The following is a 26230-nucleotide window of genomic DNA, read 5'->3' as shown; positions in this document are numbered from 1 at the left end:
AGGGGGTCAAGCACCGTATTAGTATGGTGTTCCTAATAATCCTTTAGGTGAGTGTATGTACAGTTGGGGGGAGAGTTGCCCAAATCTACTCTCTATATATAAAATCCTAAGCCTAAAAGTGAATTTTTATGTCACATTTTTTTGTCACGCTTTAAATTGGGCTTATTTTGAAACCTACATATATATGTTTGGTATCATTCTTTTCAGAATTTAATATAATGTTAGATTTTCAAATTCTTATTCCATTTTTAAATTATAAACTAAAAAATATCAAGAACTCACGTCTCGCAAGATGGGACTTTGTGCCAAAAGATTTAACCACGCCCGTGCCAGAAATAAAAGACAAAGAGTAGGGCAGCTGCTGTACAGGCTTTTAAATGTTCGAAGCACTGCATGAGATGCAGATCAAGTGGCATGGCAGCAGCAACAAGCCAGCAGCTCATCAAGCAAAGAGGAGCTAAAAAAAACCCTATTTATTTCCCATTGTATCACCGTTTAAGAAGGGGTTTCGAAGGAGCAACCGCATCTCCTTGGGGTGCGTTCAGTCCCCCTTTTCAAAATGCAAGCGGCAGAGATGTGCAGTGGCTGGTGAGCAAAGCAAGCAGGGGGAAATCCCCTAGTTATTAATATAATATTCTTTGTTGGATAGTCATCCGTGGAAATAACTATCCAGAAACTAAAAAAAATGAAAGTAAAAAATGGCTGAGATCTCAGCAGGGATGAACCACACATCACATACTAATGCCCACCCGCCTAATGTCTCAGTTTTGTACAACAGGTTGGATTTAGTCTAAGGGGAAATCGAGCATTGACTAACAGTCTACAGAATACAATCATGAATGCTGACACTACAGGCTGAACTGGAGAGTCAAAAGTACAATTAATGTGATGTTAAATAAGACAAGATATTGATTGCACTAATTTGGTATTACTACATTACTTTAATTTAGTTTTCACTCCAAAAAGTAAAATAATTCCTGGTTAAAAAAATACTATAGAACACTTTATAAAAACATGTTTCTTTTTCTGAGATTACAGGATCACATCAACGACTACATTTATTTCTATAGCACTTTTTCATAACCAGGACATTACAAATTAAAATTAGATAAAAAATAATGATGAATAAATTATTATGCACTTACATAAAACAGATATATAATTAAGAGGAAGGCAGAAGCCTTAGATACAATATTGTGGTCTACATTGATTAGTAGGGTGCAAGTGTCTTTAGAAAGCAATTCAGGTCTGTGTTACACTAATATAAACAAAGCACTTAATTGAAAGTAATTGTTAAAAAAATGTCACTGTTCTGTGGTCACATCATCTGGCCTGTCATTGTCCCCATGGAGTTTGCTCATTATCTCCATGTCTACACAGGGTTCAGACGTGCATGACTGGGTCTTAGTTATTTATTTAAGATGGAGCATAATACCTTGTATACCTGTCTTGTACTCAACAGAAATGCCTGTGTACGTCTCTTCTAAAGATTCCAGTTTTCTCATACAGTTCCCATGTGTGTGGCTGGGATGATTATTTATTCTTAACTTTACCCATCTTTGTGAGTATCCACCATGTTATATATTCTCCAACATGATGCATATGCTCCCACTTTGTACACTTTGATGCCAGGATAGGCACAAATTCCCCTCCACATTGGAATAAAAAAAATAGTTTAGATATTGGATGGATGCATTAATTATTTTAGTAAGAAAAAGTCATGCATTATCAATCCCACTTAATGCACTTCAAGTTCACCAAGGTCAGAACCTCTTTTGATGCAAGGCAGAGGTCTTCCCTGAATGAGATGTCAATCCACTGTAGTGCACAAATGTAAATAGTGTCCACAAATCATTCACATTGGCAAATAAGTTTAGAGTTTCCAAATAGCATTAAATATATTTCTTTGGGATATTGAAAGTATTCCAATTAAACTATGGACAATAATCTAAGATACAAAGAACTGGATTAAACATACCCATCAATCTTCAGTTCATGTGGATTGTTTATTAAATGCTCTAATTTTCACACACATTTTAAAAATGTTCAGATTAGGTTCACTGGTTTATCTAAATTGTACTAACATGAATGACAGTGGGTGTGTGTGGTTGTGTGTACCACAATCGATTGCTTTCTGCCTTGTGCTGTATCTTACATTGGTATAAAATGGGTTGTAAAAATTGAAGAAAGAATAACAAAATATATAATTATATGAATTCATCAATGCTTGTCTTTTCTACAAACAGGTTATTTTGTCCATACTGTGATTCACAACATGTATTTAAAAAAATTCTTTTCTATCACGTTTACTGCTAAATCAGTGAAAAACATGTAGTAGACCAGATGGCTTTTGTTTCACCAGTGAATCAGCGCTCTTGCTTTCCTTAGCAGTACATCTTTGAAGAGGAATGCTTACATCTCATGGCTCTTTTATCAGTCAGTCATAAACCACCAACAGATGGGAAGACAATAATTATCACAGCTACTCAACTTCAGATAATATATTATTAACAATTGGCAGTTTCATTTGTCATTGTGTTCTTGAAATTTTCACTATATTAAACCAAACTTACTTAATAATCACTTTGAAACACAATTTTAAAGCAGACCCTCAGGTATTTACACTGTACATAATGAGATGACCATTCCTTTGTATTTTGTTTCAGGCACAAATATATATTTGATCTATGTTTAATAGGCAACAGAAGGGCAAAACACTCAAAGATGAGAAAAAATATCACTTTCACATGCTGATTGAATTTAAACAATTTGGCTCTTATTACTCTTCATCAGGAAGAGTCTCTAGTCCAAAAGTGAAAACAGGAACACTAGCAATGTTCTTGTCTCTTGCCATGATCTTGATAATTTAGTTGTTTCTAGGTCACTCGGTTCTAAGAAAGAATGAAAAGGTTGGATGACTTGATGAATTCCAACAAGACAGCATTGAGATGGTAAACCATGTGACACCCTAATGTGGTTGCTGCTCTTTTTATTATAACATTCAAATATTGTTTATACTAATGAATGATTTGATTCATATATAACCTATCTAGTCCTTTATTTTTTTCTTATGTTGCAGTTTACCATACATTTAAAAAGGGGCCTTCTCTTACAGCTTTCCTTTGAGATTTAATAATAGCCTTCACTTATATAATCTTAAGAAAATCACAACAGGTAGTGTACAACTGCAGAGGGTGGCTGTAATCATCAGTTGTGCACTGCAACACCGACAGCAACTTAGTCATAGTGCTCTTGAAAGACCCTACCACTCTCTGCAACAACAGAATCAAGCTAGTTTGACTGTCTTGTAGCAAATCACAAGTTGTATGGATGGGCTCTTTTATCTGCAAGTTATCAGCCAATGAACACTCAGGTAAATGCACACAATGCTATGCTTTACAAATGCTCTTCTTCTTTTTTCCATTAAGAATTACTAATGTTTTTAAGAATATTCAATGTTTTAATGTAATTAATTGATGTTATTAATTAGTAAAAGATTTAAGATTTGACCATGGATAATTACCATACATTTTCAAATGAAATTTTAAACTAAACTGAAGAGATGCTATTGTCAGTGTAGACCCATGCACTGACCTGCATTAACCCCCTGTCAGACAAGCTGCAAACTTGATAAATGTTATGTAGTGAGCGTAAAAGATGGTTGCTTATGTCTTTAACATCCAAGTATATAGAGACTCTGAAGAATGTAAAGTAAGATCTACCAAACATTCCTGTATTCACCTGGTAGCACTGCAATCAACGCCTTCTAAAGAGCCCCATCACACCCTATCAGAAGAGCTGCTTGTCCGAAAATGAAAAAAGTGAATATGCAGAGCAAGGATAAAAGTTACAAGTTTGTCTAGAAATGGAAGAGGTGACGATCTGGTGCAAGGACCTAGCCTGATTCCTTATAATGAGAAATGTTATATTGCCTTCATTTAAGTTGTTCGAACTGTTATATCTAAAGAGATTTATGTCAAGTTCAGGTACTGTGACATTTTGGAGAACCGGCTTACATCTTGTGGACAATCAGCCCTGGCACAGACAATTACCGACTACAAGTCCTGAAAGCACACACTTTTAATTTGTTCTCCTTTTTAAGGCTTTACAGCACCACAGAAATCACTACAACTGTTCACAGTCCTTTCCTTTTCTCTGTCTCTTCTTTTTCTTTACTCTTCTGCCACCTCCTCTCCTCTTCTCTCCTTGCAAGTTTCATCTTCTACCTCCCAACTCCGGTTCATTGAATATAGTGAGGCGGCCGCTTTTATAACGTGCCCAGATGTGCTCCAGGTGCACCCTGATGATTTTTCTGCAGCACTTCCTGGTGTGGTGGAAGAACTGCCGTTGAGAGTTCTGGGATGGCCCAGGTGCCCCCTGGTGTTGGTCACCGCCCCCAACAGGGTTGAGCCTCCAAGTTCCAGTCCCGTGGCCCCGATGGAAACCAGGGAGGCTGCCCACCCAGACATTCCCTCCTCCAGGCGTCCATCACAATTTCTTATTTCAGAGGCAATTTTAATGCTGAGTGGAAAAAGCAGAAGAGAGACTGGAGACTTTTGTGAATGTGCAATGGAGAAAAATGGAGAACAGTACAAGTAAAACTAAAATGTGTGATCAAGACATTGAAATGCAGACTAAAATTTGTCCATGTCACTTCCCAGGAAAGTAAATTTCATTATCCTGGCGGACTCAGCAACAAAAATGATTCACTCTGTACCAATATCTTAAAGATGAATCATTCTGAATGTCGGCGGCTTTGAACAAGTGATTAGTCTATATTTTCCATCTGAGGACACCACTGGCTGCGCTCTCATATCATTAATGAATTTAAATATAAACATTTGGTAAGATCTGAGCAAGTCTGACCTCATCTTACTGCTACTTACATGCCTGTTTATTGAGAGCAACTTTGTTTATCAATGCCAGAAGTTGTTATGTGTGTTTGGGCATTTCTTGTTTTTATTTATTTATTTATTTAATAAATAATAAATACATTTTTTTTTTAATTCTTCAATGTTTAATGTTTATCATACCACAGGAAAGCAAAGCCTGAAGCTAAGGTGTCGACTACTTGTTGTTCTCCACATTCTTTTTTTTTTTTCTTTTGTACAGGTCTGCTTCTTGTTCTTGTGTGCTCCACATTGATTAGCGGCTAAAATGACCTTGCAAAACACTCATGGTGCAATACAAGCTTTGGAACCATGAACAAAAACTGAGAGGGAACTGTGCAATATGTCAATAAATGCAATTTTGAAATCTTACAATTTAACACATTCAGAGGCAACAATATTCAGCAACTAATTTGTCACCTTTAACATACTCTCCTACTACAAGTCGTATCAAGTCCTGTAGTATGACGCTGGTATTAAAGATCATCATCATTTTCAATGTTCCTTAGTGAAAACTAAATGCTAGTATGCATAAATTCTAAATTTATGTGGAAATATTTAAATATAGCCAAGAGGATAGCATGATGTCTGTGTAGTCACATAAAGCATAAATCACAGCAATGTACTGATTATTTATTACTGCACACTACACTCTCCAGTTACTCCAGGAGTCTTTGCCCACTCTAGCTTTACTTAGCCTTCCTCTTTGGCTCCACATGTATTTCCTGTTGGCTTTACAAACCTGAAACCTGTTTGCTCCTAATCAGTCCTGATTGCCAAGGTGTCTTTGAAAAATGGTAGATTACATAATTAATAAAGGACCCTGGTGCACGCATTCAATCTGCAAGGCGCCACAAGACAGCATTGGCTGCTTCCTGTGGCTTAACATTCATGCTGGAATTAATATCATGAGGTTAGGAAATGAAAAATATGTTGCAACAGCTGTACCATAAATTATAATATTGAATTGCATGATCGGTCGGACTGACTTTTAATGAATTTTACAGATTTAAGAGATTTCAAACCTTTCTAAAACTGCTTAGGTATAAGTTAATAATGTTTTTGTACATTTAGTACTGATGCGGTATTTTTTTTTTTTCAAAAATGTAAAATTCTGAATTTCTGCTTTTTGTGACCAAAAATATATCATTCTTTATGCTGTAAATTAACAAACTGATATGCATGGTTGATAGCTCTTTGCACGTATTACTGCATTCTGTTGTGTTGATAACCTCACAATCTACACCGATTGCCAATGCCATACAATTATAGCATATCATGCAATAGAGTGCTTTTCAATTCAGAGTTCTATTCAATGAAAGGGGGGAGGAATAATTCTTTCTTTATTTGTGCCAAGTCTGCAATTACATTTTATGATCTCTGGCATGTGTATAGCACACCTGACATGATGGTTCATTTAAATTCCCACCTACTCTGTAACATTAGTGGTCACTGGAAGATAAACTGAATCTTGACTTTCACCGAAGGCTGCCGGGATAAAAACAGCACCCAGAGACCCAGAGGTGAATTAAAAGGGTTTGATTGATAATGGATACAAGGTTTTTTGAGTGAGATTTGTATCAATACAAATAATAATACTAATAACAACTTCTAGAATCATATGTGTTCTTGAGAGTATATAAACCTTTGCCACACTCTTAATTCTCTCTTTGTCCCTTTTTCTGTCCCCAGTGGTTTGTCCTTTACCGTGCATGAATGGTGGCCAGTGTACATCTCGCAGCCACTGCCTTTGTCCACCAGAATTCACTGGACGGTATTGCCAGCATCCATTAGGACGTCAAAGCCAGAGCTCCAGGTCTCAGACGCAGTCCACAGGGGAACAAACGGCAAGTAAGCACTCTGTCTACCCTTTAAAATGGAGACTTGACAGGCTCTAGATACAGGCAGGCAGATTCAGTCTTCTGGGGATGTTGTAGACCTCTGCAGAGGGAATAACCATCTCCCCTTGCCTTGGTGCTCCTTGGACACAGAAATACACATACATACCTCCAGAGGATTTGGCTGGCTTTGTGAATGGCATATGTTATCAGTGTTGTGACATAAATATCAATAAAAACCAGCAAGAATTTCTCAAATCCAAATTTCTATGTTGATGCTTTGAGTAAGTTTAGGAAAGTGCTATATAAATGTAATTGATTCATTCATTTACTAATTTTAATTTTGAGCAAATACATTACAGACTAAGTGATTCACAATTTTTATTGTAACTCTAAACTATTTCCTAGTATGTTGTACAATTTCTTGTTTTTCATTTTGCTCAATAAAAATTATGTATTTAATTTTAGTTGTTTGTATGAATATTTTTACTGTGCCTTTTAAAAATATGAGGGGAAGTCAAGCTAAAGTTAGGAAATGGGATTTATCAGAAAATGGAACAAACCTTAACAAAACTGATCACATTATTTCTCAATGTAGTCTCCTCCATTCTCAATGCATTTAATTCCTGGATTCCAGCAGAATAAAAGGTTTTGTTTTGTCCTCACAACAACTCAAGTACCCGAGTTATTGTCGAACACTACAAGCTGAGGGTTACTACAGTCACTAGTGCAAGTTACTGTGACTTGTTGGAGACCAATGTGAATCCTGTTATTCGATCCAAGCGGCAGGGACTGCTGTCTCAAAGAGCCCTTTTGCTGCAAGATAATGCCTGCCCACACACTGCTAAGAACACCAAGGCTTATGTGGAGAAACTGAAGTGTGAGGTATTGCCACATCCTCCTTATTTGCCAGATTTGGCACCATGTAATTTCCACCTTTTTGGATGGCTAAAAAACATCTCAGTGGTTGTTGATTCAAGATAGATGATGACGTAAAGAAAGAGGTGCATAAGTGGTTGCAAGGACAAGACAAAATCTTTTATTCTGCTGGAATTCAGGGACTTCCAAGCAGGTACTGCAAGTGCATTGAGAATGGTGGAGATTACATTGAGAAATGCCATTATCAGTTTTGTTAAAGGTTCATTACATTTTCTAATAAATTCCATTTTCTAACTTTAGCTTGACTCCCCCTCGTATAAGTTCAAAATTTTGGCCACCACAGGGCCTCCAGCTACCCAAAAACCCAACACAAAGGTTTGAACACAAGTGTAAAAGCACAAAGAGTTTTATTGTGGGAAACTCTTCCCTTGGAACCATTTCCCACCACCAACACAAGTTCAGAAATAAACAGCTGATGTTTTGCATTTATATATATATATATATATATATATATATATATATATATATATATATATATATATATATATATATATATATTTAAATGCCCTTTGTTATCAAGCGGATAGATTTTATTGCCATATATGTGTCATTTTTCTTTTATTGTTCTTGTTTATTTTCTATTATATTTTTTATTATAATGTGTTACTAAATCCGACTCCTACCTCTTTCCCATCTTTACTCTTTTTATCCTCTTTCCATTTCTCTCACCTCCAGTACAGCCCCAGACATCCATGATGAATATACGTATTATGCATTACCCAGAGTCTTCAATCCGTCATATTGAGGATCTTGAAGCTGGAAAAGGCAAAAACCAAAAGCTCCACCTGCAGACCCACAAACCACATCCCTCTGGCCAACCACACTTACCTCCGCAGACACAGAAACCAAGAGGACGATGCTTCCAAGAGACAGTACCTAAGCAAGCTGTAAGTGTCTACAAATATGTGTAATACCATACCACTGGCCTAATTTAATGATTTAACTAATGCATTTACTAATAAAATATTAAAAATAACTTAAAGGAAATTTGTACTGCTTAATCATGAAGGCAGAGTGTGGAACAACCTTACATCTCCAGCCTTTCTTTCAAGCTTCATATGTTGTGTTTTGCAACCATGGTTGCTAGCCTTTTATCCACCATTTCAACTTTTCTTTCACATTTCTTTTTCACAATTCAATGGAAATGCATTTGATGCCCAACATCACTAAATGTAACTATCCATTTTATAGGAAAGTAGCACATTGCTTAAAGCTGCTGCTTCATATCTCCAGAAAGCGGCTTTCAGATCCTAGTCTGGTCACAGTCTGTGTGGTATTATCATGATTTTCACATCTGTGTGGGTTCTTCAAACAAATATACAAGTTAGGTTGATTTGTGAGTCTAAATTGGCTTGATGTGAGTGAACATGGGTAGTGTAAGAGTGTGCCCTGTGATAGAACAGTGGCTCTATGCTGTGTACCTCCTTTGCCCATTGGTACTGGTACTCATGGCTTTGAATTGGCTTAAGTAAAAATGGATTAATGGTATACTGAAGGTATCACTATGTGGTGGATGCGAATCATCATTATTCTGGACTTCATATTGTATAGGAACAAACAATTGCTTAGAACTGACCAGTGTGCTTACTTAACTCCACCTTTTCTATTATAGTGCAGTAGCAATCCTTTGCCAGTGCTGACCAATCAGGAAGACTGTTGTGGGAGTGTGGGCAATTCCTGGGGACAAAGCAAATGCCACAAGTGTCCACCACTGCACCGTAAGTACTTATATAGCCATTAGACTATTAGTTTATTATTTATTCATAGAAATGCAGTGATTCTGCTACCAGTTTCTTAATTGTAGCATAAGAGATACTTAATCAAAATATCTATCTCTATGTCTAAAAAATATTTACCATAAAAATCAGTAAAGTATTTAAATAATGTGAAATCTAATAATTTTAAATATGTAAAATAGATTTCTGATAATATATAGGTATAATTGAACAGTACACCATATATTTGCCAGATCGACACCGGCCAGTTCTGATTCACAAAACAGGCCAGTACTGTCTTTTGGAAATTATTTATCATGTCTTCATCTTTGTACGTTGACATACGTATATAGTAAAGGTTGAAACTCTGAGATGCTCATTGAAAATGAGTTTTTGCATGGAATCATTTTACATGCAATAGCATTAGATGATAGCCGTAATCATCCATACATATAATTATTATACCCATTCACCATCTCAAAAAAATCTTTTCAGTAGAGGTTCAAGCAGAATTTGACCTTCACATGAGTTTGAGCAGGGCAGCATCCACCCTGGACCAAATACCAGGCTCTCGCACACCATGTCAGACACACCCACATACTGGGACAATTTTTAAGTCATTAATCACAAAGCTAGGCATGTATCATTTTTATAGATAGATAAACTACATAAATAAATACATATCACGCATATTATGCTCTGAACACACACCGTGGCTAAAGAGAACAATAAATGTTTGACTTAGCTGTCACAATCATAGTGAAGAATTACAAAGGTGAATTGTTGTTGGTGTAAAGGAGCCCCAGTAGTGTTTCTTTCTTCATTGGTTGAAAGTCCTCAGTGTTAGAGTGTCAGAGAGAAGATGTTCAGCATTGTTCATAAAGGTTCAGTTTTGTTTTAATTCTCTCCATTGCTACGATCTCCAGGGGGTCCAGAGTATGCCATAACTGACCTTTTTAGTTTGTTGATTTGGTAGGCCTCCCTTGAAGTGGTGTTCCCAGCCCAGCACATCACAGTGTGGAAAATCACACTGGCCATCACAGAGTTGTAGAAGGATGTTTCTAAACACTTTAAAGGAACACAGTCTCTGAAGAAAAAAAAAACTGCTCTCCCCGTTTTAATGTAGTTCTTCTGTGTTAAAAGACCAGTTCAACCTGTCATTGATGTGGACCACCAAGTACTTTTAGGAGTGCACCACCTCTAAATCCACTCCTTGAATAATGACTGGACATAGAGACTCTTTGGTGTGGTGAAAGTCAATAACCAGTGCTTTGGTTTTGCTGTTATTAAGATGCAGACAATTCTCTTTGCACCAAGGAGTACATTTTTCAATTGACTCCTATACGCTTTCTCATCCCTTTTATCAATACACCCTAGAAGTGCAGAATCATCTGAGAATTTCTGCAAGTGACATGATCTGGTGTTATATTTATTGTCAGAGGTGTACAAAGTGAAGAGAAAAGGAGACAGGACTATTCATTGTCCTCCAGTGTTGCTCACATTTATATCAGAAACACAAGTTTAATGAGATTAGCATGAAGTCACACTGTAGTTTGACAAAATAAAATTATATTAACAATTTTAAAGTATATCGTGAACAAGTCATCTAAAAGTCGTCTAGATATTTATTATGGAAAAACTTCTAATAGTTTATTCTAAGGTTGCAAGCATTGATAATAAAGAAAGCAAAACATATCTCATTGTAAATGATTAATTAATCAATTGCAGTTCAACTTTATTTTATACTTTCATTTATTTAATGTGACACATATGGTATGGTGCAAATGCTTTCTTTATACACCAGTCGTTTTTTATTTCAATATTATCAGTTTCTCAATTCCTTTTACTGTAGTCAGGCGGTAATGTATAGAATGATTGATTTTATTGGTTTTTTTACATTAAAGATTACGTAGTAGTCACTCATTCACGATTGCAAGGGAATTATTTGAAAAGTCAGACAAAGTTTTACTTATTTCACAATAAACTATGTTCTACTTGGTGCCAAAACAAAAAGCCAGCAGCTGCTTAGATAAATGTACTGTATCAGCGGAACCTTTGAAATAGGAGGCCCATGGGGCAACACGCAAAGGGCAGTCCATGTCTCCTGCACTGCTAATTTGTTGTAGTTAGCTGACACTTCTGCAATACGTAACTCTAGAATCAGCACACATTTTACTTGGTGAGGGTATAACTAGTCTAGTGTACTTTTGTAGAACCACTGTCTGGCTGTGCTAGAAGTTGCCCACCTTATTGTGTGTGTGTTTAAATATATACATTTTAAATCTGGAGTAAGGTTAAGATTGTTTCAGTATCTTATAAAATGATGCACGCCTGACGCTTCAGTTTAAGATTGCATATCTCAGATATCTTACATGGGAAGACCAATTTGCTCTTCATATACTTGTAGATATCTGAAATGCGAAACACAAATATTTACAAGTTACACAAAAATAACTTATGTATGGCTCTGAAATTTGACCTAAGTTTTCTGTTTCTGGTTTTCATGATAATAGGTGTTCAATGATTCCATAATCTCTTTTAACATCTCTCAGAAATATAAATGATAGATTTATAAATTATTGAAATTGTACTTGTAATCAGAGGCCTACTTAAGCAATTGTTTTGATTTTTTTTTCTGAAACAAAAATGCATATAGAGGTTGCTTTGAAGAAATTATAAACTTTAATATAGGGTTTTGGCTCAGACTCTAACACAAGTCAAAGCAAGACACACTGAGGCAAAAGAAACCACAGATGGGAGTAATTCCTGTAATATTAATGGGTGTAGACAATATAAAATACCTGTAAACACCAGATGATGTGAGGGCCAACTCTGGAAGCATATAATCCAAAACTGGGAGAAATGAGATTGTACAGCTATTGGTAGTTAAAATAGGTTCATGCCGCAGAAATACTTTAACTTGTAGTCGGGAAGGGAGTTTGTGGCTAAAGCTGACCAGAGTCATAAGAGAGTTGGTAACAGAACAGACAGAGAGAGAGAAAGTTAAGGAAATGAAAAAAGATGTTTGGTGGTTTGAGACGTGGGCAAGCCAACTAACCTGGAAGAATAGGGTTGAGTCAGCAGTGTAGGAAGATACTGTGGGGCTGTAGAGGTTGCTTTTGAATATTAATACATTGTGTTGTCAATTATTTATCCATCCCTTCAGCCAGAAAATAACAGCTTACAAGCACAATATTTTGATTTCTCTTGAAATAGCATAAGGCTGTCCCATCTTTTTACTATTTATATACATGCTAGTGAAAAAAATAATAAAAAAAATAAAGACCTCAAATAAAAATAAAGGTAAAGATAAATCTTTGTGATCAATTTACGATGAACCTACAACCACTGGTCACTTTGTTGTCCTTTATTTATGTTTAATAAAGTTGGATGTTGGATGATAAATAAATACAACATTTATTATTATTATGATTATGAATTGTGAACACATATTGTGCCGTGTCCTGGGGGATTATGAATAGATGGGCTTGTGGGAACTGTTCTTTTACTACAGTAACTTTTTTGGCCACCAGTAAAGTGGCCAATATGTTGCCATGATCTAAACTTTTTTGAATTTCCAGAACATATCAGGCTATTTTCAGGATTACTTCTTACTTGTCTATGTGGTTCAACATCTTTTATTTATTTATTTTTTCTCATTATGTAAAGCATAATTGCCTTCTGCAGTGTGATTGACAATCAGCAGATGTCACTGCTGTTCTTTTTCTTTCTGGCATCATGGTGGTTATCACTTTGATTTTCAATCACTTTACCATAAACACACTGCTACAGCTCATGGTCATCAGGTTGCCACTATCTAAATTGTTTTGAATTTCCAGAAATATCAGGCCATAAACTTTTAATTAAGACAAAGATCACGGATCTAATCACACGAGTTAACGACTAATTGTGTCACAGATGGACAGACATTAGCATTTTATTAATACAGATAATATATATACGTGTATCTTTCTTAATTAACTCCTGCTGTTAATGGGGAGACATTTAATATTAAATAATATTATATTATTTAAATAATAAATGTTTCCTTCCTAGGTATATACAATTGCACATTTGAAATGTGTATGCACCAAAATCTATCTAAATTAGTGAGAGAAGAGGTTTGATTTTACCTAAAACTTTGAACTCTGTGATGGACTGGTACCTGTCCTAGAGATGCTTCCTGCATGGCACATTTTGGAGATATTAGATCATCCTCCTTGGGTGGGCATTTGGAAAATGTAGGGAGAGCAACTAAATACAAAAAAAAGGCACACACTTTATTTTTACAGATTTATTTACTCAATGCCCATTCCCACCTTTATATATCCAAGCCCCTGTTTGCACCTGATTCTGTCAGGATAGGCTCTGGCAGCCTTGAGAATTTTATGTTATCTTAAATTGTCTTTTACCTGCATGTTTCAGGTAATATTACATCTTAAACACCTTTACAGTATAGGCAATCGTTAACTAACATGACATGAAGGAAAATTAAAACGGCAGGGTTTGTTTGGTACTTTACCATGAATATCAGAATAAATCATTAAATGAAACTTATGTACATGTATTGGTTTTGATATGAATCATTTTGTGAGCAATTTCCCTCAGAACATTTAATTTACTGATTGACTTAAGGTATGTCTAATACTGTATATTGCAAAAGTAGTTTCAGAATCATTGTTTTATAGTTTTGCTTACTTGCTCATTTTCCTGCATTTCACATTACTTCTTTCTTACACAATGGAAGCATTGTCGGAAAATTACTGGAAGATATCAGATCTCATTCTGGAAGAGGAAGCATGCTCTGCTGTTTGAACATTTTAACTCTGCAAAGCTTGGCTCTTTTCTGGTCTCTTTTGGCAATACTGGAGCTTTTGTGGGCTGTTGACAAGGTGGTGTTACCCAATCACTTGCTGAAGAATTTCTCAGGACTAATGACGCATCAAATTTTTGCTGGTTTGCTGTTTATCACAGTGAGATAATACTTTCCAGCTCTTTTTATTGATATCAGTGACCTTCCTTAAAATACACAGCCAGTATGTTTGTGAGGAAAAAGTGAAGGTCACATTCAAATAAAATCTTTATGTTCAAAACTAAAATAGGCAGAACAGAATACTTCAAACTGAAATTAACATAAATGCTGTTTTACCTATCCAATTGTGCATTTTTGTTAAAACTATCATTAAAACCATGAATAGGCTTTAAAATAGAAAATGGGACTGGCCTTTTCTGACCAAACTCTTCTGAGAATGATGAATCACACAAATAAAACATTTACTTGTAACAGATGCAATACATGTCTGGTAAATGTTACAAATGAGTGAAGTACATTAGAGGCCATTTACTTTGAAACCCCATTATGGCTTGCTGCAGGTTCCTTTTATTTTGAACTCCGGAAGAGAGGCCGGATTAAAGACTGTGAATCTTTATTATACTACTTCTTACAGTCTTCCAAGCCAGGTCACACATGGATGTCTTTGTTTCAAACAGGATTTTCTGGAAATAAAACGTCAAAGGACATCTGTGATAGTAATGTAGGATGTGACTTGCTGCAATAAGCATAGAACAGAGGCACCTCCACCAGTAATGCACATACGGTCTATGTATATATCTATACTAATAAAAGGCAAAGCCCTCACTCACTCACTCACTCACTCATCACTAATTCTCCAACTTTCCGTGTAGGTGGAAGGCTGAAATTTGGCAGACTCGTTCCTTACAGCTTACTTACAAAAGTTGGGCAGGTTTCATTTCGAAATTCTACACATAACGGTCATAACTGAAACCTATTTTTCTCCATATACTGTAATGGACTTTAGCTCGATGGCCGTGGAGGGGCAGAGATGCATGTCACATCATCACGCCTCCCACGTAAGCACGTGAACTGACTGTGAACACAGTATGTAGAAAAGAAGGAAGAGCTCCCAAAGAGTGCTGAAGAAAAACTCATACAAGCTTATTCATAAGTGCAGCTACTGAATGCAGTACAAGTGATCACTTCCGTGCATCAAACTTGTTCAAAAAACTCATTACACAATTGACAAGGTAGGAAAAGAATATGCTCTGAGCTGAGCTCCACGGCTAACGCGGTCTTGCGGAAGCAACTTCGTCACGCTGCCACCAAATACTCACAGAAAAATCCACAAGTTAATACACACGCTGTCTCTAGAGTTTCTCCACACTCAATGTATTCCTCGCATCTCTGTTATACCCTCTGATCTCCCATTTCAATTCAGATGCCTCCAATTTCCAGTAAGGCTCTGCTTCGCGATGACAAGTAATAACTCTCAGGGACAGACCCTACAAAAGGATGCCATTGATTTCAGGCAAGATTGCTTTTCTCCTGGACAACTATACGTTGCATTCTCAAGAGTGAGCTCGCGCAGCTTCGTCATATTACAACCGGAGTGCTGAACTGACAACGTGCTATATAAAGAGAACTATAACAATCGTAATAAACGAACAATAAAACAGCGGAGAACCCGTGGATTAAATAAAAAGGCAGCTTCCTTGGCGAAGCAAGGAAAAAGGATGGCCTTATATGTCGTTCGTTTATAAAACAGCTGAGAAGCTGTGTAAAGGCTGCTTCACAAAAAACCAGCGGAGCGCCTTATATGAGCAGGCAGTCAGCTAAAGAAGGGAATCAATAAATATCTATAATTGTAATAAACAAACAAAAAATAGGGTACAAGCCGCGGATTAAATAAAGGAAATGGGTACCTGAACAGTAAAGTAAGTCTCGAACAGCTACACAATAACTATAAGAATCATAATAAACGAACAATAAAACGGTACAGAACCGCGAAGCAAGAAGAAACGACGGCCTTATATGGCGTTCGTTTATAAAGCAGTGGAGAAGATGTGTGAAGGCAGCTACACAAAAAAACAGAAGAGCGCCACACTCAGAATGTATTCCTCGCATCACCGTTGTACCCTCTGATCTCCCATTTCAATTCAAATGCCTCCAATTTCTAGTAAGGCTCTGCTTCGCGATGACAATTAATAAGTCTCAGGGACAGACCCTACAAAAGGTTGCCATTGATTTGAGGCAATATTGCTTTTCTCCTGGACAAAACTAGACGTTGCATTCTCAAAAGTAAGCTCAGTGCACAGCCTGGTCATATTACAACCGGAGTGCTGAACTGACAACGTGGTATACAAAGAGATCCTTAACAGATAGTTATTGGTATATTTTCCCTCAGTTTAAAAAGGTTTTCTTTTCTTCTTAATAATAATTTAAAAGCAGTACTTCGTCGCTGTTGTCATTATTGTACATATTTGATATGTCAGGAGCTTTTTATTATGCAAGCCACCTTCTTGTATGTATCTTATATCTTGTCCTTGATACTCATCAGACAATGCTGCAGTATGGCCTTTGCAATGTGCATCACAAAATTACGTAGGGCTGCATCTCTGTGACTTTCACTGTATTCTAGGGGACTATCAGTAGCCGGTGTGTCTCATCATGATCAATTCTGATCATGTTGTTTTTGTGGCCAAATGTTGTGTATGATTTTGTTTTGTGAATTTAGTGTATATTTCCTCACTTAGCTGTCATTGATTGTCACTCCTGCATTCTGTGTCCCTGAAGACACATATCATTGTTGTTTATGATGCGCTGGTTGCCCACAACTTTCATAACATCCTTGAACTTGGGACATTGATGGAAATAAATCGAGGATGGACTGAGCAATGAGAGCACACATTCACAGCAAGAGATGGTGCAGAGTGCATAGTGATGTCTAGTTTAAAGCAGAGATCAAACATATTCTCCAAAACAAACTGCAGTAGAGTATTTAAAATAAATAAATAATTCAATAAACACCAGAGTTCTGTAGAGGTTAAAATCCACTAAATGAATATTCCCATAAATGGATTAAAAGCTAATGTTAAAACAAAAGCCAGGACCTGTCTATAAAAACCATCATGAGTCATGGTGCATCCATTGAAACTGACGTCACTTCTGCTTATCCTTAAGGTCTCCTCAGCAAGGGGGAACAGCCACTGGCAGCTGCAGTCATCTTTTAATCTGAGTTTCTGCCACCATCCCTAAGCATTCAGGGAACCTTCTCTCACCTTCTCTCCCTTGGAATTCAGCAAGAGTCATTCAGAGTGGTTAGACACCTCTTGTACCTTGGACACTCAGCCGGAGTGATCCTACCCCGTGATCATTGTCCAGTGTCACTTTTTTTTTAAACATTTTATTGATTGTATTAAAATCAAACAACATTCCACACAAGCAAGTCAAGTTTAACAAAACTAGTCTTGAAACAAATCAGTCCCCACCCATGAGAAAGAGAGCTAGGCCAACAGAGTAAAACTTTAAACTAGTAAAAATAAGTAAATAGATAAATGGATAAATGAATAAAAATAAACTGAATATAAAATGAGGGGAGAAAACCGCTTCCTCAATTTAAATGCTTATTCTAAAATGCTATTGATTAGATCCTGCAAAGTTTAGAAAAAGTTCTGCACAGATCCTCTAAGTGAGAATTTGATTTTATCCAAGTTCAGATAATATATAACATCAGTTACCCACTGACTTAAAAGAAGTGAGTTAGGATTCTTCCAGTTGAGCAAGATAAGTCTTTGTGCCAGTAGAGTAGTAAAGGCAATCATAGTATGTTTGTCCTTCTCCACTTTAAGCCCATCTGGAAGTACACCAAACACAACTGTTAGTGGATTAGGAGGGATTGTGACACCAAGGCATTTAAAGATTTTTGTCCAAAATGATGTTAATTTGGTCCACACCCAAAACACATGGCCTAATGAGGCTGGAACTCGATTGCAATGTTTGCAGGTTGGATCTTTCCCTGGAAACATTTTGGACAATTCTAAACGAGATAAGATATGCTCGATATATTTAAGTTGAATAATTATATGCTTTGCGTATATGGAGCTAGAGTGAATTCTGTGCATTGCTACCTTCCACTCCTTTTCTGAAATGTTAAGTGAGAGATCCTTTTCCCACTGTACTCTTGGATCTTTGAAAGGGAGGGAGATGCTGTCTGAGTCCACAAGACTGATCAATATTTTTTCCGGCATAGAGGTTGGTGGGAGGTGAGAAAAATTGGGCAGGTTTTGTTTAAGAATGTAGTGAAAGAAATGTGTTGCTGGAAAGTTAAATTTGGAATGTAATTGTTCGTAGGATGTGAAGATATTGTCTATGTACAGATCTGTAAGTGATTTAATACCAAATGTTTTCCAGACATTAAAAACTGAATACGTTTGAGAGGGTGGAAAAAGGTGGTTCTCGTGCAGAGGTGCCACAGATAAAAGCTGATACTCAGTTAGAGGATCCGTACAAACTTTTTTCAAAACATGGCAGGATCTAATCAGTAATATTTTAAAATAAGCTCATAAAGCACAGAGAATTTATTCATTTAGGTATGTTTACAAGCCTTAAATTTAACGGCTTAAATTTGGCTTGCTCTCTCTCTCAGGGGTGGGGATTGATCTGTCCTTAACTCAAATTTTTCTTTTTGTATGATGTGTATGGATTGCAATAAAATTAATAAAGAATGTATACCTGAGCTGGCATAGGTGCCTTAATTCTGATTCCCAAAGTGCTAATGAGGAAACTGGCTGAGCTGTGCATGTCAGCATGTTCATGCATGTCCAGCCAATCTCCTTATCAAAATCCCCAGGGTTACTTAGTCAGACTACTGGGCATACCAACAACCACCCTGAGCTTCAGCACACTGTTTTTACTAAAAACACACACACACACTACCACAGACATCTAAAAATGTGCTTTACTACAACCTGTGGAAAGTGCTTTGGCTGTTAGTGGCTTTTGCAGACACACTTCTTTCAGCTTAACAGTGTGTATCACTCTTTTTCCCAATGAAGTACGCACATTGTACTTGAACCTATCACCGTGACACTCTCGAAGTAGCAGGGGCAATGTGTTTCACAAAGTTGTTTGTGGCTGGACCACTGTGCCCGTCTTGTTAATGTCACCCGGGTTTCTGTTCCTGTCAGCAATGATGATGCAACCATGACAGCATCAAATAAATAATACAGTATAGATATAATTATTTTGAAAATGCCTACAAACCTTTCTGTTTCTTCCACTAGAAAGGGTATGTAAAGAAGGAGGCAATGGGGGAGCTTAATAATCTGTTATTTTCCATAAAATGGGCAGGAACACTAACTGGTTTATTGGTACTCTGGGAGGACAAACCAATGCCAAATCAATTATGACTTAACAATAATAGAAATATAACTAAAATAAAACAAATTTAAGCATTGCTATGTTAAAGGTTAAACATCTGCTTTTACAACCTCTAATCAGTGGGATTCTTTGTTTTAATCATACTTTTTCAAGACACTCGTATCAGGGTAGAGTATGTCCTTGGCCAGTTTACTTATTTTTTTGTAATATAGCTAGAAAGAATAAATCACTTTGACTTTTACTTTAACTGACAATAGCCAGTTCTTCAGGGTCTGGACCTATAAGCATTACTGAATGCTTGGAATAAATCTTCAAAGGAGAGATTGGTTTTGAAATATTGAGGCATAGGCTGAAGTTCAGCTGGATGCACTGTTAAGCTATTATAAGTTACATTGTGATTTTTAAGTCTTGCCTTTTTGATGGCATCAATCCAAAACCGATAAACTTTGAACTGACACATAACAAACACGTTTACATAAGCAAAATTTATTGATATTTTGAACCACAAAGCATTGGGGCAGAGCAACAAAATTTATCTTCCATTCAGAATTTGAGCTTGGCGTAACTTGAGCTATAACAGATTTATTTTGTATCAGCAATGTGTGGAAGTCATGCCTTCTCTTACAGAATTAAAAAAGAAATGCTTCATGCAGTTAATACATTGATTATCTATTAAGACATCTGAGCAATGCGAAATTTAGTATACTCTTTAAGTACGTTAATATTATCGTAACAAAATTAGTTCCATGGAATAAAATTTGGAAAGTCTCAAACATAAATACTGCAACCTACTTCCATCTCGTAAAAGTAACAAGTTCAGGGTTCTTCCATTGGAAAGCTATAGGGGGCTTAACTGCTGTTGTTGCTAATTAAATATTGTGGGGCTGAAGAACAGAGAAGAAAAAAGGAGAGAAATCTAAAAGAAGTAGAATAATAAGAGAGTAAGGAAAAGGAATAGATAAAATAGAGGAGAGTGCTGAAGTCCCAAAAAACAGCGATGGAGGGGCTTTCCTAGAGCTAAAACAATCAGGTAACACCTTCTAGTGCAATGGGAAACTCTATGGACAATTTTATATTGGATCTGTTGATGATTAGAATTTCTAGAGGAATTTTATTATGTTTTTGAAAATTGTGTTCCAATGCAATGCTAATTAGGTCCATGCTCCATTTCTGAGAGACTAGCACAGGTGTAGCTATGGCATCATAAAGGTGGGCATACAAAAGGAAAATGTTTTTAGTGGTAAACAAGAATGAGAAAAACTAAGCTCTGGGGTATGGTGAGCACCATCAGGGTTTTTTTTCCCCTAACCTTATATATGAAATTTTTTTCCTTTGCTCTGTCATTTTTGTCTGAATTTTGAAATCCAATGAAAAACTGATCACAAAAAATACAGCAACATAAAGTATACAGACAACAATAGTCATTTTTCCTCAAAGGCATGCAAACAGTCAGATTAACACAAAAACACTTGGGCATCTTCATCAAATTTCAGCACAAGACTGTTAAGGTCAAGATGTTAAATTATATCTGGTACTTCTGGCCTTGATCGATCCAGGCTGTTCCTACCTAGTTGTTCAATGTTATTATGAAAGGACATAATCTTAATCTATTGACTTGACATTTTTACATATATTTAATTTACTCAAAATGTAAAAGAAATATAAATTCTGGCAAAGCTGCCTCCTAACCAGTTGTAAATGCAAACATAAACCAGATGTAGGAATTTAAAAAAAATGATAGTTGGTTACAATAAGGCAGTTAGTGCTGCAAGTACATTATTTTAATATTTTAATATTTTCTTTTTTTTTTATTTTGATATGCTTTGCTAATCCCTGAAGGAAAAATGTCTTTTGCATGACTTTTGGGGGTATGTGTTGGATCAGCCATTGTACAGGACCCCTAGAGCAATTTTCAGGTTAAGGTCCTTGCTCAAGAGCTCAGCAAAGTGGGGTCCCTTTTGGCAAAAAAATGGATTTGAACTAACAATCTTCCAGATACCAGTGCAGATTCTTAGCCACCACTCTGCCACTCTGCTTATAGTATAAATATACTGAACATTAGGAGTCATCAAGATATACTGACGGATAACAGAAAAAAAATTGCTAATACATTTACCCAGGATTTGAAAATGTTGTCCATTGTTACTGAGAATAGTGAGGAAGAGTAATCAACATTTGGAAAAGAACTGTAGTGTATGGGATGCTATGTTCTTAGTGTCTACAACAACTGCCTTAATAGCTAAAAAAGAGTAAGAGCCAAATTCTTAACACAAAAACTCATATTTTAAAATGCTGTCTACCTGTTTGAATTAAAATGGGTGTTCTTGACATCATGCTAGGCTACAATGTATGGATCCCATACTCTACATTTTTCCTATTTATACTCAAATCTATCCTTCACATTTTTCCATCTGCTATAGTATTTTTATAATGTAACATACTGTATTTCATTTAACAAAGCATAATATAAATGCTCGTTTTGCTTTATTTCCTTCTCTCGTGCGTTGCTTTTTGATTTCATGCTCATCTGTTTTTCTTCTCTCTGTGAAATTAGACCCGTCACTTTTTATGAGACAGAAATATCAAATCTTCTGGCACTTTCTTCTTTTCCATTTTTACCAAAGTATTCCTTTTTTTTGCAAATCCGGGGTTTACTTTTTCCAGTGAATTAAATTTATTAAAATATACGATATGTCCAATATATCATTTTCTATAATTTTAAAGCAGCTGTATGTCAAATTCAGTTTTATTGGGGGCCAAAAATAACCCTTTTTATACCAAGCTCAGACTCGAATAAATTGTATCAGAATATAAGAGATGAAGGAATGGATTTATGACTCTGCAGAAAACTGAAAAGAACCATTAGTTTCTTCAGCACTCCTACCCGGTACCAGCTTACTCTGATGGTCTTCCTCACTGCACTGGTCTTTTGTGGCTCCATTCCCTCCTGAGTGCTTTGTCTGAGTGCCTGCACAATCACACTGCTGGACTCCTCTCACCCTGTTCACCTGAGGTCAGAGGTAATCCGTATGCCACACTCCCTACCAGCTTCATGAGCTGACCCAAGACCAGGGTTCACATCCAAGGCTATCCCAGGGCCAGGCACCCAGGTCAGTGTGCTTTTACAGCAGGAAAACACATAAAAAGTGCTCCTTAACAGCCGTATCTGCATTCCCCATCCAAAATTACAGGAGCTGTTTTCATGGCCAGTTTCTCAAGGTATTTCCGCCTCCTCTGTTGGTTCTTGGTCACTCTCAGCTCTGGACCCCTGGTGCTACACTACCCTCTTCTCAAAAAACCCTCATCTATAAAAGTAACACAAAGTTCATCTATTGGGGTATTTGAGGGGTGTGAGGCAATCTGGTCTGCTGAGCCTGAAGAGAACCCAGTGTTAAGTCTTAAACCAGTCCTCTGTTTCACATCTTTAGTCAGTTCATCCCACACCACTGCCACCAATGTAATGACCCAGGCTTGCAAGAGATGGAGGAATGGATTTAGCACTTTCCAGAAAGCTGCTGGTACTTAGTCCTGAAATGGACTATTGGTTTTTTTAGTGGCCATACCCACTGACAAATTTCGTCAATTGCTCCTCCATTACACTTAGGTCTTCTGTATTCTATGTGCCACATCTCCTTCATCCCAGTGTGTGTGCATACATGCCATCAGCCTCACCTTACTCTGATCACCCATTGTCACGGTAGTTTGCGGAAAATAGTAGTTAGTCCTGAAAAGAATCATTAGCTTCTACTGCGTCCCAACCGACTACCACCTTCCTCAGCCACTCAGTTGGACTGTCCTTGGAAAGTACGGCCCGCTATCTCTTGGCTCTGTGAGGCAACCCAAGGCCAGGGTCCACATCCAAGGCTCACTGGTAGCCAGGCATTCCGGCCAATAGGTTTTAGCAGCAGGGAGACACCTTGTCAAATTGCCTTTTAAATACTGTGTTGATGTCCCCCCATCCATGTTTTCAGGAGCTACTTATAGAGCTGTGTTTTCTAGGTATCACCGCCCACTCTGATGGCCCTAAGAAACATGTCCCTCTCAGGTCTTGACTTAAGGTGCTATAATATGAACAAACATGTTTTTTACAAACAAGGCACACAGGTGCCGCTCTCCTCTTTATAATCAAGCTGGTTCACAGAGAATGAAGAGGTGCTTCTTTCCACAGTCCATCCACATCCTAAGCAAGGACAGTGCCTAGAGCTCATGATGCTCTGTTGTTAATTCTACTGTATTAAGTTATTTATTTATAATATACTTATTGATAATTATACAGTTTACTGTTTATTGTCTTTTTATATTCTTCTATTGCACAGTCTTGGAGTCAGCAACTAACCATTTCACTTCATATTGTGTATAATTTATACATGACAAATATAATTTGTTTAGTTTTGAAACTGTCTTCTGTCTTTATCAGCTTTTCTTTTCTAGGACATTACAGCAGTTTATGAAAGTTACCAGCAGCAATGGGACCAAAATCAACACTGAGTGAAAAATGTAGAACAAAGTCAGCAAATAGTAGCAGTTAGGAGACGAGCAAGAATTTGCAGCTAAAAAAATGTACATGAATGTGCATCACAATCGAATTACACTTGAGCAGTTTTAAAAAAAAAGATGGATCACACAGACGACATTCAGAGTTTGCCAGAAACTGACTGAAATTACATTTAACATGAGTGGAAATTCAAATGCCTTTTTATCCACATTCAACAAAGTAGTCAGCAGAAAACACAAAAGAATTATGTGGGATGGTGGTACCAATCAGATAAGCTGCAGAAGGCTGGCCAGCTACGTGCAGCCTTAATAAGTAAGCACTGCGGTTTGTGAAGTTGCACCTCCTTCAGGAGACTGTCGTCACATGTTTGGCATCATGATAAAACACTAAACGCCTTTACAGTAGAGTGGAATGTCTCCTTATTTTAATTTTTTACTTGTTTGGTCATTTCATTTAGCCAGATTCTATTCCAACAAAAGATTACACATGAGCAGACACTGGAGATATTATTTAAATGGCATCCAGCTAAATTATACAGACCCAATCTACATATGAAAAATTTGTTAAAGGGTGTTATCACAGGCCATGTGTAATGTTTTTGATGAAGTGAGCCACTTTATAAAGGCTCAAGGTTAAGGCTTAAACTTTGAGGGAGTCTTGAGTTTGACACCCCTGTTTTAAATGTATGGTTCTCCACCTGCATTCACTGAGAAAAAATAGCTTATAGAAATGAAAAAATGCACATTAATTGGCTAATAATATTCACATACCTGCTTTAACTAAAGATTAATTATCTCTTTTAAAAGTGTAATATATGGTGTAACTCATTTCAACTTGCCAATCTGAAGACTGGCAACCCTTTCTGGGGTTAGTACTTCTGCCTTTTCCCAAATGTTATACAGATAGCCTCCTGAACCCTGAATTGTTTCTATAATTTATGCTATTTAAATCATTATAAAAGTACCTGGGGCCTCATGTATAAATGGTGTGTATGCACAAAAATGTGTACGCCCGTTTCTATGCTCATTTTGAGATGTACAAAAACTAAAATTGGTGTAAAGCCAGACATATTTTCACAGCAGGATACCTCCTTGCATATGTCCTTTTCTGCTTGGTTTTGCAAACTGACAGCACCCAGTATCAAAGCAGTGCTACTGTTTCTGTGGTCTGCTTTTCTTTTTTAGATTCACATCTGTGATATGAAATTAATTGCATACTGCTTACAAATTTAATTCACTTGATTGTAATCATTCTGTAACAATATAATGGTGCACATAATGGCCAAACTATTCCAACAACTAGAACCGCTTTAGTGTTGTTAGAAGATTTTGCAAATGGAAGAATTAGAAGAGAGCACATATTTAAGATGATGATGACTGGCTTCTAAGTCGATTTGTTTCCAAGAGCTATCCTCTGTGCTGAACTGGTGCTGGCTTTACAAAGGCGGACTTTGAGAAAATGTGCTCTACCTGCAAGTTTTGTCCACTCTCGGGTTTTTAGCCACAGGAGCTTTTCAACATGAACTTGCTGACCGATTGGGTATTTCCCAGTCATCATTGAGTTGTGCCATGCCAGATGTATAGGATGACATTATCCAGATAGATAAGATTTCTTTACACTGTGGTTGAACTGGAAAACATGAAAAAGTAATTCATAGCAACGTCCCGTTTTCCAAATGTAATTGGAGCTGTCAACTGTACACACATTGGTATTGTAATGGTGCTGGACAAGTTACATAAGCCAGGGATGAATCACCAAAAGAATGAGCTGGCATTACATCATCTATAGCTGAAGAACCTATAAAAATAGCAGCTCTGCAGAGCTGCAGTTGCTTTTTCCAACTAGTGCGGCAAAAGGCAAGCAGTCCTTTTAAGGATAGCGAGTCACCTCAAAGTAAAGCGCAGAGAATCGATCCCTTGCAGCCCTCTGCACCAATGCTAATTTGTTTATATAAATAGAGAGCATTTCCACTCTATTAATGTGTTGCTCTATAGTGCACAGAAAGAGTGTCAAATTGTGCAAGCATGTAGCGTGTTTCATATATAACGTTGCTTGCCTGTAGCTGAAGAGATATTCTATGATGAACCTGACCCTGACCCACCAAATAATTAACCAAATCAAACAGCGTTACAAGCAGAATGTAAAAATAGGCAATCAGATGCATAATTTATTTTTTA

The 26230-nt window shown here is 36.9% G+C and overlaps 1 protein-coding gene across 2 annotated transcripts in view; it reads left to right on the top strand.

Annotated features, from left to right (window-relative positions):
• The window catches only part of ltbp3 (latent transforming growth factor beta binding protein 3), a 240313-nt gene that overhangs the window by 137432 nt on the left and 76651 nt on the right, over window positions 1–26230 (top strand). For both annotated transcript variants that reach the window (XM_039769013.1, XM_039769012.1), the window contains exons 2-4: window positions 6582–6740; window positions 8342–8553; window positions 9279–9384. In XM_039769013.1, the coding sequence (XP_039624947.1) occupies window positions 6582–6740; window positions 8342–8553; window positions 9279–9384 (477 nt within the window). The remainder of the gene's footprint in view (window positions 1–6581; window positions 6741–8341; window positions 8554–9278; window positions 9385–26230) is intronic.

This window comes from Polypterus senegalus, chromosome 11 (genome assembly GCF_016835505.1).
Source record: "Polypterus senegalus isolate Bchr_013 chromosome 11, ASM1683550v1, whole genome shotgun sequence".
NCBI classification, from domain to species: Eukaryota; Metazoa; Chordata; class Cladistia; order Polypteriformes; family Polypteridae; genus Polypterus; species Polypterus senegalus.
Note: the sequence above shows the minus strand (reverse complement) of the source record. Positions and strands in the feature narration are given on the sequence as shown.